Below are 12,830 nucleotides of genomic sequence, written 5' to 3' on the forward strand. Positions count from 1 at the left end.
TCTGGAGTTGAAACTGCTGTGCTACGACGGTGCTCCACTCACTCTTGAAAGCACGAAAACAAATGCGCAGCTTCAAGAAGTGAGAGAACAACACGCGACTAATCGCGTAACAGCAAGTTGCTTTTCAATGGCTTATCTTACAATTCTAAGCTCACAGTTCACGGTGCACTCATAACTACATTTGGAAACACATTTATTTCCAGAAGCGCTGCTCGCCTGTTAATGTGAAGACAAATGCTATTAAACAGAAAAATAAACATTGCGCGAAAGGTCACGTTTAGGATAAATGTTTCTCAAGCTTATTTTGCAAAGTTCAGGTTTCAAAGTCAACGTAAAATCTCCATACAGTATCAGGTTTCTAACTTCTAAATGTGCAGCGTTCCCTGGCAAGATCACAGTTCAAGGTCTTTACAGATTACACAAAATGTGCTGTAGCTTGCTAAAAAGCTGCGCTCCCCCCAGTTAATTGAAGACAGCAGACCACAGCAGACTCTCAAATCTTTTGGCTTCAAGTGTCCACAAGGTGTAGGCCTAAGGGGAACTAATAAAAACATGACTGTCTAATCTAAGAGTAATGACGAAAGCCAGTTTAGAATGGACTACCAGGGCAATCTGCCCTCAACATTCTAAATTGGATCTCTACTGAGAAAGTCCACCATCTTGGCCTGGGGTCGAACCCAATCCACCATTTTAACTGCACAACTCTGCAGATCTCTGAGCAAAGGTATTAAGGAAAACAGGCAACCATTCAACATTGCACACAGAACCACAACTGTCATACTTATGCACTCTGCAGACTCTGTGTATCCTAGTAGTATCTTAGTCTAACCCTTCCGGCATGACCCCGGATGTCCCCGACATGGTCATCACTTCATACCTTTGCTAGGCACTATAGCCTGGATGTGGCTCGTACAGCTGATGCGCGTTTTGGCAGGGCAGTGCTGTAAAATGTCTTGGTATAACTTCATTTACTGCTTTGGGAGTCTATCAGATGGGGAATCTGTGGGAGAACGGCAATCCATTGAAGGAGAAATGTCTTCTCGTAATGTTCTTTCTATGGATTCTTCTCCTGCAGATCCCTCATCTCCCCTCCCATCCATTCCCGCTCAGAAAGGCGGTTGTTGGCGCGCATCTTCTCTTTCATGTTTACTTGGTGATGGTCCTCTGTGTCCGTTTTCTGTCTTCCTGCCACAGATGGAAGAAAAATCTTTCTTTTTAAATTTATTTTAACACTACTTGTAGTGTTTGTTCAATTGTTCCGCTTTCGGAGGTCTATAGTTACTTCTTTTTCAAGGGCTCATTAGCCAGTTTGTTCTCAGGGAAAAAATGGGGGTACAGAGGTTGGGCATAGTGAAGTGGTATTTATACGACGCCCAGCATCAAGTACGGAGCAGACAACCAGATGCCGAGCAAGATGATCGATGGTCGACGGCCGGGTCGAGGTCCACTGCGTCCCGTGTCAAAAAATGTCCAAAGCAGCGAAGCTGGAGGGAATATATATCCGATGAGGAATCTGCAGGAGAACAATCCATAGAAATAACATTACAGTAAGTCATTTCTTCTGCAAGTGATTAGGTTTTCCCATTGCCAGTGTCTGCTGCTGAATGTGGATGTTCATTAAGCACTTTTTCTCCCTGTGCCATAGTATTTTCTTGTGGCTCCTGTTCCCAATTCATGCAGGGCCTTGGGAACCCTGGGTTGTGCATTGGGGCTAAACTAGATGCTTCAGTGGGCGCTTCTCTGTGGCTGTTTTCTTCGAGAGTTCATTCTCCTTGCCCTAGGTGGGCCACTGACTTCCCTGCTGGAAACATTTCTTTCCATCATTCACCCCTGGTTGATCTGAGGATCTCTTGGCATTTGGTTATATCTTGAGAACGCCCAACGGAGTACTGAGGTCTTCCTGGTGTATCATCTGTATATTGCCACCAGGGGAGGGATAATGTAGACAGCAGGCCTCCCAGAGTTACCCACTGGGCGCAAAGCCAATGACATCATCACAGAGTATTAAGGGTACCACTGCTCAACGAGGGTCAGAGTATCACCATTACTCCCTTAGAAGGCTACCCATACCCCACTGAAAGGATCAGTGAAATCATCATGATTTAGAGACATATTTGCTCATTTTCAGATCTGCACCTTCCCGTTATGGAGTTTACACCCTTTTCGTCACATCCTCTCTCAGAAGCAATCACAGATGAAGACAACATCCTCTTACCTGCGTTGCTTGTATGTTGATGACTTTATAGGACAGCTCGTCTGGTCTTGTTAGCGCAGCTTGCCTTAAAAATGAAAGAGAGGTCTTAAGCAAATCGGTTTTAAAGAATAAACATAACCACATCACATTTACACCTCTTCATCAGTGCCCTCCCACCGATCTACCCGCCAAGTCGAGACACTCTACGTGGCCAATGTTCCCAGTCCCATTTTTGTCATGGTTTGTGTTGATTTGTGTATTGATCTACGCGGCCTTCAGCAAGTACAAATGTATTTTTATTTTAATAACATGGTTATTTATGTTAAGGTAATTGCCACAAAAGACAAGATGCTATTCTTATTTTACAGGCCAACTTCAGATCAGATAACTCAATAATAGGTGTTATGTCTATTGTATGCACTTCTCGTGCTTCTAGTTTTTTGGTTGTTTTTTTTTTTGTTCCTAGTCATTGCATCGAATGCCAAAGCATTGAATGCCTTACCATAGAAAATAAAAATCATTGAATGCATTTTTTTTTCATTTTTTTTTTTTAATGGGGAGTTCCTCCAGCCCACCTTATTTTAACCTAACAAACCCATTACAATTAAAATGAACCTTTTACCATGAAAAAAAGGCATTCGATGCTTTTTTTATTGATGCATTTTTTTTCTATCGTAAGGCATTCGATGCTTTGCCATTCGAAGGCAAAGACTAGATACCGTTTTTTATTGCCTAATTTTACGCAGTAAAAGAGACAGTTATGCTGCTTATCAGGAGGGATAAGGTCACTGATGGGACAGCTGTGTGGGGGCTGCAACTGATTAATGTCAACATGAACAACCTGTCCACCTAATAACAAAAAGGTGTGCATGCTAAATCTTCAAGGCACAATGGGGTCAATTAAGAATAAACCCTGGGGTTCATCCTGTGCCCGTAGATTCCTTCTAGCAATCCCTGATCAAAAACGGGGACTTCTGAAATTAAACTGATGCAAATAACATGCAGGAAAACTTTGAATGAGTTTTCAGTTTGTTGGTGCATTCGTCACACTTGAACATGCATTGGTTCACTGGCGCTGATAGGGTGTGGGGGGGGGGGGCGAAGGGGCTGTGTGTAGCCCTCCATCCAGATGGAGTCTGTTAGCATATAATCAGGGTCACTCGGGACTTAAAGGTCACTGCGAATTTACATGCAACCTTTTCCACCTCTGTCCAGGTATAAATATGCATGACAAGCAAGCACATGTCTATTTTGGGTGAATCCAAGCTTCTGGGACGTCTCCTGTTAGCATTGCGCTTTCCCTGTACACGCTCTATGGCGGGGCAGACCAATCACAGCGGAGCCACGGATCTGCAATGGATCTGTATTTATATGAAGTGGGGTTGTCATCAAACAGGATCAAAGCCCATCCACTTGTGAATAGAAATGAGCGTTGGTCTGTGACAAGCCCCTCCTGTACCCATTCTGCACCGGGGCCGATTCACAAATGCATTTTGTTTAGGTAGATTTACTTTTGTAAAATCAGCCTAACCACAGCATGCAGGTGGGTTTGTACTTTTGCAAAGGGCAGAATTTGGAGACTCTGGCAACATGGGCTTACTTACGATCGACATGCTCTGACAGTTTTTGTTAGAGCCAATCCAGCATCTGCTCAACCTTTTAGGGCTGGGACACACATCGGGTAATTTTATATTAAGTGGGAATCCATCATCTTTAGCACGTATGTGCTGTTGGGACACATGCATTCAACTTTTGCAAAGCCGAGTGCAAAAAGAAAGAGAAAAAACAGGCGAAATTGCCTTAAATCTTTCCTTTTATGTTCAATGTTGAAGAAAAAAAAATTCTCCTGTAAATTCTGCTTTCCAGAAAGCATGTACTATTGGATTTGTATGGAATCTACTGCTTTTTAGCAGGTGCTCATGGAGGTGGATTCCACAGGAATCAATCTGTTTAGCACTTGCATGAAAATCTCATACAGGTATGAAACAAATTGTACTTTCAAGATGGAGGCGGAAAGTACAACAGCGATGCTAAGGCAGCATCACTTAATACCTCTTCTGTGCTTTCAAGTAAAAGCATTGCCACTAAAAAATATTTGTCTGATTTGGGTCTCCACTTGGACATCTTTGAAAGTCATCCAGACTATGAAAGAATTATTAAAGTTAAAACTCGGCAATGGGATTTAGCTGCCAACATTGATAAACTTCACAGCCAAAAAAAGGTATAGGGAATATTCGTACCAAGGTTTTAAGGAAGGAATTCCTCATAGTTAGTTAACCAAATGGGCTAGTCCAGAGTTGGGGCGTTTTACCATGCAACTCCGCTTTAACATCTTGCAGACCAAAGAGTTTGCTAGTCATTGGAAAAAAAACCTCAACTCATGATGAGATTTGTAGGTGGGGCAATCTTGAAGCGGAGACTTGCCGTCAGTTAACATCCTGAACAGCCTTGGAGAATTATCATAGGAGGGGCTATGGAAACTTTGCAAATAATGTAAGTGGGGATCAATATTGGGCTACATTGGTAGGGGCTCACTCAGGTGTGATAAATGCCGCTGCCCTAGATATTTGGAAGCTTGCCATCAATGAGAAACAGATTGCCCAAAGCACATGATGAATGATGGGTTTTACAGCTTGATGAAATGCTAAAACTGATTGTAAGAACCGGAGCTTACATGATTATATAGTAATAATTTGAATGTTTTATTTTGTATTTTAAGATGTTAAAAGTTTTAATGGAGACTTATAAGATTAATGTTTCTTATTCTGTATATTTTATATTGTTCTAAACATGTGTGCTTAAGGTTTTGTAAAACTAATGCACAATAAAACATTTTTTTTAAAAAGCATTATGCTTGGATTACGGCTCTGCCCATGTAAGAAGATCCTCTCCACTGACTTCAAAGAATTCGAGTGCTTCGCAAATTGAATAAGACTCCACAATCTGGCTGTAAGAGCCAGACCTGAAGTCAGTGGGATAGTATAAGCGAATGCACCGCAGGTTGCACACTTGTTGCAGAGAACTGATTGTTAACGCCAAGGCACAGGTTAGAATCCTAGCAGGGCTGGCTCAGACAAAATACGTACTGTTAGGTAAGATTTTGTGAAGTCCAACTGGTGTTGGACTTTGCAAGACTTAACACCAATACTGACCCAACTTTTAACATAGGCCTGGTACTACACAAGTCGGTAGAGTGGCTGAGCAGCCAGGCTTATCTTAGAAGGGGTACTGTGAGCTGAAAGAAATCAGTAAATACAAGTATTCAAGTAAACACTTACACCCTTACAAGTTATATTACAATTATTTGTTTTATATACACAAAGCAAAAGAATCACACTAGATGATATGCAGCAACTGATCGTAACATCAAGCAGAATTTCGGAAATAAGTTATTCAAGCAGTAATAATGCAGGTGAGTAAATTCTATTTGTGCTAAAATATTTGCAGCACACGGAGTGCCATTAGTGAAGGTCAGTAGTAGCACTTATGGTTCACCATACAATATTGAGTTTGGATGGGAAAAAGTGTTAGAGTAGAACACTAGCACAGTAACAATAGTCTTTCCTCCCAGAGGAATGTAGGAAGTCTTTTCCCCAGCAATAAGAGTTATTTATTTATTTTGACACTTATATAGCGCACAAAACCCAGAGGTATCTGGGCGCTTTTAACTTAAGAATATGGTTGCATTAAGTGCTTCAGGTTACAGAAAATGAAGCCTAAGAGGTGAATTACATCGTGGACGTGCAAAAGGTAATAATTACATCATACGCCAAGTACAAAAAGATAGTATATGGTGATCACAACCATTGGGCCTGACCCCATGTTACAGGGAGGCAGCCGCACACAAATGCATAGTCAAGCAATGTGCAAATACATGGTGCCTACCCCATGTTACAGGGCGGCAGCAAAACACAGATGCGAAAGTCTAGCAATGGGCAAATACATGGTGCCTACCCCATGTTGCAGGGCGGCAGCAAAACACAGATGCGAAAGTCTAGCAAAGGCAAATACATGGTGCCAACCCCATGTTGCAGGGGAGGCAGCAACACACAGATGCGAAATTCCAGCAATGCGCAAATACATGGTGCCTACCATGTTGCAGGGTGGCAGCAAAACACAGATGTGAAAGTCCAGCAACGGGAAAATACCTGGTGCCTACCCCATGTTGCAGAGCGGCAACAACACACAGATGCGAAAGTCCAGCAATGGGCAAACACATGGTGCCTACCCCAAGTTGCAGGGTGGCAGTAGAATACAAATGCGAAAGTCAATCAATGGGCAAATACATGGTACCTACCCCATGTTTGTCATCTGCAGAGGTCCTGACTGGCGGATTCATCCACGTTGGGGATGGATGCGCAGAGGTAGGACGTTTTAGTCCCTTCTTTGTGTCCTTGTTGCCCTAAGAAGCGCGGTACCGCTGGGAGTATAAATTCCCTCCTGTCCCAGCGGTCCTCGCGTTGCAACCCTCTCGGATGCTCTCTGCTTCCAGGTTCCCTCGCTCATTTCTGCTGTCGCTCTTGTTCCTCGGATTGTCAGCAGCGTTTCCTGGCTTCGCCTTCCTTAGTGAAGCTCTGTTTCCTCTCCCTCTTGCCGCCTCTCGGGTCGTTGAATAGCCTTTGCTTCTGGCGGTTCTGCGGACGTCGCTCCGCCCTCTTTCTCTCGCTTCTTGCTTCTTTGGACTCCTTGTCCCTCTCCCTTCCTTTGACTTGGCTGGCTGGGCTCTCTTGTGTTCCGTCCAACCCTTGGACTCTCCACACCTTAACCGGCAGAGCTCTCAAACCTCCGACAGCATTCAGCGGATCTTCTTTTCTGTTCCCTCGGATCCACGTTTCAGCAAAGCATCTTCCGCCTTACCGGCTACCTCGCATTCCAGTCCACAGCAGCATCACAGGCGACGGGGGTGGGGGGAGACACAAACAGTATCACAGTCGACCGGGGGCGGCACACACACACACACACACACACACACACACAATCTGCATTACAGGCAACCAGGGGCGTGGGGGGACACACAGCAACACAGACAACTGGGGGGAAAGGGGGGTGGAGGGACACATACAGCATCACAGACGACTGGGGGTATGGGGTAAGGACACACAACATCACAGGGGACATGGGGGGACAAATGCACAGAGGGAGTGCAAAGACAAATGATGACCAATCGTCACATGTAGTGAAGGCAAATAGGCAGAAAACAGCAGATTTCGAAATCGATGATCAGCCAATGCTGCACAGAGCAAAAGCACATGGGCTTTGAAATGTAAAAGTTGGACTGCGCCGCTGTGCCCAATTTCAATACAATAACCCAGGCTTACCCTGGATGGCAGGTAATTCAGATGTAGGAGGAATCGGGCGCTTTTGGGGCTGCGAGATGCAACAGCGCGGCGTTGTCTCGCTCGATCCGGAGGGCAGAAGAAATTAATGGAAGGGGCCTCGTTGAGGGCCTTGGTTGAATGGGCTGGTTCCCGCCTCCCCCCGGTCATTATAAAAACCTTTATAGGGGACAAGAACTGCCAAAGACAGTAAGGTTCAGAAGTGATGCCTTTAGGGAGCCAAGACAGCCAGTCAATAAGACAGTTCTAGTTCTGATGCAATCTTCTTAGAAAAAGTGCAAACGCGGTTAGGACTGCACAAATTAATTGCAGTTACTCAAAAAGGATAGAAAGGAGCACTCCCCAAGCTATGAAGCACTAGATTTGGCTAAAGGTGGTTAAAACCAAAGCTCCACAGTACCTTAGATTGGAAGCAGATGTTACAACTGACTTCCTTCTTGATGCAGCAATGCAGACTCTTCCTGGACCTTGGTTGTGGTGATGAAAGGGAGGACGTCTTGTGGGCTTCTGCAGCAGCATTCATGAGAGGGACTCTGCAGCAATTGATTCCACTAGTTTCAGCGTTTTTTTGCCGTTTTGGTGCCTTTTCCTCAGCGCCAAAGAGGAACGACTATCCCCGGCTGGAGTTTCCACAGTCCCTCAGTCCTGAACTCTGGTGAGGGGACTCTGGATGAAGATTTCTTGCTTATGTAGACTCACATGGATGCCTGAAAAGTTTCCGCCGGATTCATCCCTCGGAAAATGTTGCACTCATCGATGGCCCGTGTAACCCGGGTATTGGGAAATTGCAGCCCAGGAAGGTTGCAGCGGCACATGGGTTGGCCCAGAATAAAGCAGGTCTTGAGGCAAGTGGGTCCCACCAGCCTAAGGGAGGAAGTCATCCTTGGCAGAGCTTCCCTGTCGATGGGAATATGGGGTCAGCACAGCTGCAAGGCTTCACTGGTGCTTTCGCTGTCCTGGAAGGTGCTGCTGGCTTCTCTCTGCGTCTTCTTCAGATTTGATGTCTCAGTGGTCGACTCTGCTTATAGTTCCAAAACCCTCGCCTTATATGCGAAATCCCATTCATTCACAGCACTAAACTGTCAATCACACGGGGGGTTGTCCTCTAGGACAGTCAGCTACCCAGTTGGAACTGGTTTCAGCCAGGTATGCCAACAATCAAAGGCCAGTGAAGTTTCTGGCTCCTCCCTCACTTCCTACCTTCCCAGACACACTGGAGGCTGGGCAGGCTTCAGGGACGAAGCCCGCCAAAGGCAAAACAGACAATGGACTCAAACCTGATCTAAACAACAGAGTAAAAGCCAAGAAGGAACTAACAAACATGAAATGGCAACAAAAGAAGACAGGGGCTATTTTGGTAAAATGGTCACCCTTGGGTGCTGTACCGCAGCTGAGGAATCAGACTGCAGATACATTGCACAAAAGGTAGTAAAAAGAAACCACTGCCACAAGCCATTCAAGTTAGTTAGCGTAACAATAGGTTACAAGAGAAGTGGGATAAGTAGTTACTATGTTACCCCTCAGCACTGCACATACCGTTGTATGTGCTAGACCCACAAAGAAAAAAGGTAGACAAAAGTTGTCCTCCTATTATTGGGAACTGTAGTTCACACAAGAACATGTATTTAAACATGTAGAGTAGCCCAAGGGACTCATCGGCAGCACTGCACAAAGGGTTCTGTGTCACCATATAAAAAGCAGATGCCTATGGAATTTACCAGACTCCATTAAAACATAAGGAACGCAAAATCTTAGAGGAAAAAGGCAGGAGTGGGTGGTTAAAAGGCCCACACTCACTCAGGAGATTAAAATCAAAAAGGTCCTAGATTTCATCAAATGGCTGGGGGGGGTCTCTAAGCTTCAAGGGAATTAGCACAGACACTGAAAACTCTCCCAAACAAGTACCACCGAGTTGGGCAAAATGAATGCCTACTATTAGAGTACAACACCACAATTCAGTCTATGGTTATCTCTTTGAAGATGGTCACACATCAACAGTAGTGTCTTCTTGAATATCAGAGTCCTAGCCCTGATAAGGCCATCATCAATCAAGGGTGGATAAAATAAGGACCATTCACAAAATCAGACAAAGCACAATGGATTTAAGAGTTAACTACTGTGGAAGAGCCACATCCCAATACCGAAAGTGTGAATCAGCATCTGTAGGACCAATCGACACTTGCCCTCATCGCAGCCTCCAGTAGCACCCAGGGTCTCCCTCATGCCAATCTGGTGGCATAGCAAACCCTGATTTTGCCTAAATGAAGCGGGAAAGGCTTTTCTGCTTCCATCGTAATGGCCTCTTCTGTATCTGATGCTCATGGTATATTGCGCTCTTTCTGGGTAAAACTTTTCCTATTACCAACAGGCAATAAGACACATCTCACTGTCACCATACTAGGCCCACACGTTTGCTCAAGACCGTAAAACTATGAAAACTGTAGAATCAGTTGTCGACATATGCTGTTGTGCAAGGCACACCTTTCCCATTTACATTTTTTGACCTTGTGATGCTAAAAATCGATGATATCAAGGACTATTTAGGTTTCTCGTTTAACAATTCAAGACTTAACAAGGTCCATAGTAGGTTTGAACCACATAGCAATACAGGTTGACTTACTGCTCCTCTTCATCAGACGTGAAGAGGTTCAAACGGAACCCTAGGTCACTGCCACTGGGCTTCTTCATGTCAATCCCTCCCATCAGCCTTGCTAAGAGGTTCAGCTCTTCTTTGGCCAAGGGGTTAGGGACAGCATTCTCCTATAAGACAACCATACATTATTGTCAGCAGGAAACCAGAATACAGGGTCTCATGTCAATAGCAGTCACTAAGGGGTCATACTATGAACGTCTAGCTTCAGAGAGGTGCCATTTTGACTCTAGGTACCCCAAGTAACAGCACTGTATGATTCGATCCATACCGTAACAACCAGCAAGGACTGTTTACCAACAGCAGTGATAGCGGACGGCTCCTCTACTAACCTTGTGCACCTTCTAAAACTTCAGAATGCAAAGCACCAGATGATAGAGATAGAAATAAAGGAATACTATGACCATGGTAGTTTTAAAGAATAGATTGTAAAACTAGTATGAAAGGCCATCTACACAGGCCAAAGTGCGCAAAGAAAGACATCAGTGTGAATATATTATGTGGTATATTTGATTGTAGTTCATGTTAATAGAAAAAAACATGGTTTAAAGTTTTCATTTACACAGTAGGACCACTATATATCCTAAGGAAACAGCTCCCTGTAACAGTGACAACAGGTGAAGCAGGCAGTCTCTACTGCGCATGACTACATTGGACATACATACATCTGGCCTTTTATCATATGATTAATGTGAAAACACAAGCAGAGGTACTTCAATTCTCCTTGGGCTCTCTTCTTGGACACCCAAACCATTGGGCACTGAGCATGGACCCAAAACACTCAAGTTGTCTGCATTATACCACCTCGGTATAATGTCTCGGGAGGATAGCTCAGGGGCAATGTGCTCGCCTTGGAAGCAAGACGACACAGAGCACCACAGGTTCAATCCCCGGGTCCGCGCTTAGAAACCTCTGGGTATTAAGCGCGTTATAAATAACATATCATATATCACCATGAAACAATTTGGAGAGATCCGGTAAACTGGGAAGCGCAACAACAACATGAATTAAAACAGTTCATGAAACAAAAGTACTTGTACTCCACATGTACACAAAAATATAAAATACAGTGACTTAAAGAATGCTTACTTTGGCATGTGATGCTGAATTCTTTGATGTTCCAGACATATGTGTTTCCACTGGACGGCTAATGCTGTACCTGTGACACAGAAAGAGTCAGTAAGAGGCGGATATAGGAAGATAATTGCCAGATAGATTTGTGTGTCATTCCGCATGCTTAGGACTTCAAGGAGGTGCTGCTATGGGCAAGCCAATGCACAGTGCCCAAGCCGACGTGCTTTTCTGACACACACAGGCAAAGGAAGAATGGGTTGTTATATAGGACAGCCTTGTGGGAAAGCGCGTGGTAGTGGGGAGCTAGTTGTTCAGGGGATAGGCTCTAGCACTTATGCGACAGCCCTTGCATTGCTCCTGCACTACCACCTGCCCCTTCCCTACAAACATCCTCTGATCTGAATGAATCAAGACCTGTCAATTACCCTTTCATTGTTGCCTTCCTTGTTTTGTCTCCACCCACCAACCCTTATTCCTGGAGCACTACAAAACCTGAATGGCAGTTGGTGCTATACAAATCAACAGTAAATCTAAAATATATCAATTTAAAGAAGGAAGTTTGCATTTCCTGAGAGCCACTGCAGGAAGAGATTGGTGAAGAATATGCATTGTTCCTCCGGCTTAGTCCCACCTGCCTCTGCAGTCATCCAGTTGCTTCTGCCCTTGTAGGTAGCAAATGAATCCTGAGCAACCAATCTAGGGGCAGATCTCCTTGGCAAAGAAAGATTGCAGCTCATTGCTCTGGTTAATGGACCATTGCTCACATGTTTGTTCCCAGTTTGAGGACGCGGTCACCGTAAAGATCATATGAGCCCTCTCTCATCGGACTAGCATAGCTTCCACCATTCACGAACCCTACTCGCTTCACTTCTTCACCACTGAAATTGAACATCCTGTAAGAAAACACAGGAAATGACAACAGTGAAAACATTTCCTTCCACAATAACGAACAGTGATTTCTCTTCTTGTACTAATAGCATGCTGAAAGGGCACATATAGAATGCATCACTTCAAATCGCTTGGCTCAGTCCACTGCAGGGGGGAGGGTTGAGACATAAACAGAAGCAAACTACATTCATGTTGCCCCTTGCAAGTCAACCAATGGGTGTTATTTTGGATGAAGGTGTCTCAGATTGCCCTGCCTTTCCTACTAAGGAGCTCGTCTTTGCATCGTTGGTCAATACTAAAGTACACAGCAGCTTGGGGACCAGAACACTACAGCAGCGCTTATTAATTAAAACAACACAAAGATCAAAACGCAGAAAAGACTCTGCTTGTGCCCAACAACCTCTCGTGCAGCCTCACTAAGACAAGACAAGTGAACACAACACACCACACCACATAAACACTCCTCACATCTGGAAAGCCACGTTCACTTTTGCAGGCCATGAATACTTCTACAGATGTCCCGAAATTCAGCATCATTTAAAACGCTACAGTTGGGGAAGTTAGTCAGATTCAAATATTTGTATCGCCTTTGCAAAAACAAACTTTTTTCTAATTCACATCCAGGTTGGTGAAAAACGAGTTTTTTCAGACCCAAAAAAATGCTTTTGGCAAATACAGACATTTAGCA

The 12,830-nt window shown here is 44.4% G+C and overlaps 1 protein-coding gene across 2 annotated transcripts in view; it reads right to left on the reverse strand.

Annotated features, from left to right (window-relative positions):
* OSCP1 (organic solute carrier partner 1) overlaps window positions 1-12,830 on the reverse strand; it is a 185,467-nt gene that overhangs the window by 104,386 nt on the left and 68,251 nt on the right. For both annotated transcript variants that reach the window (XM_069622633.1, XM_069622632.1), the window contains 4 exons: window positions 12,019-12,147; window positions 11,270-11,339; window positions 10,151-10,290; window positions 2,216-2,279 (listed from right to left, as the gene is read on the reverse strand). In XM_069622633.1, the coding sequence (XP_069478734.1) occupies window positions 2,216-2,279; window positions 10,151-10,290; window positions 11,270-11,339; window positions 12,019-12,147 (403 nt within the window). The remainder of the gene's footprint in view (window positions 1-2,215; window positions 2,280-10,150; window positions 10,291-11,269; window positions 11,340-12,018; window positions 12,148-12,830) is intronic.

Source organism: Ambystoma mexicanum, chromosome 11, assembly GCF_040938575.1.
Source record: "Ambystoma mexicanum isolate Mex_15411 chromosome 11, UKY_AmexF1_1, whole genome shotgun sequence".
Taxonomy (NCBI): domain Eukaryota; kingdom Metazoa; phylum Chordata; class Amphibia; order Caudata; family Ambystomatidae; genus Ambystoma; species Ambystoma mexicanum.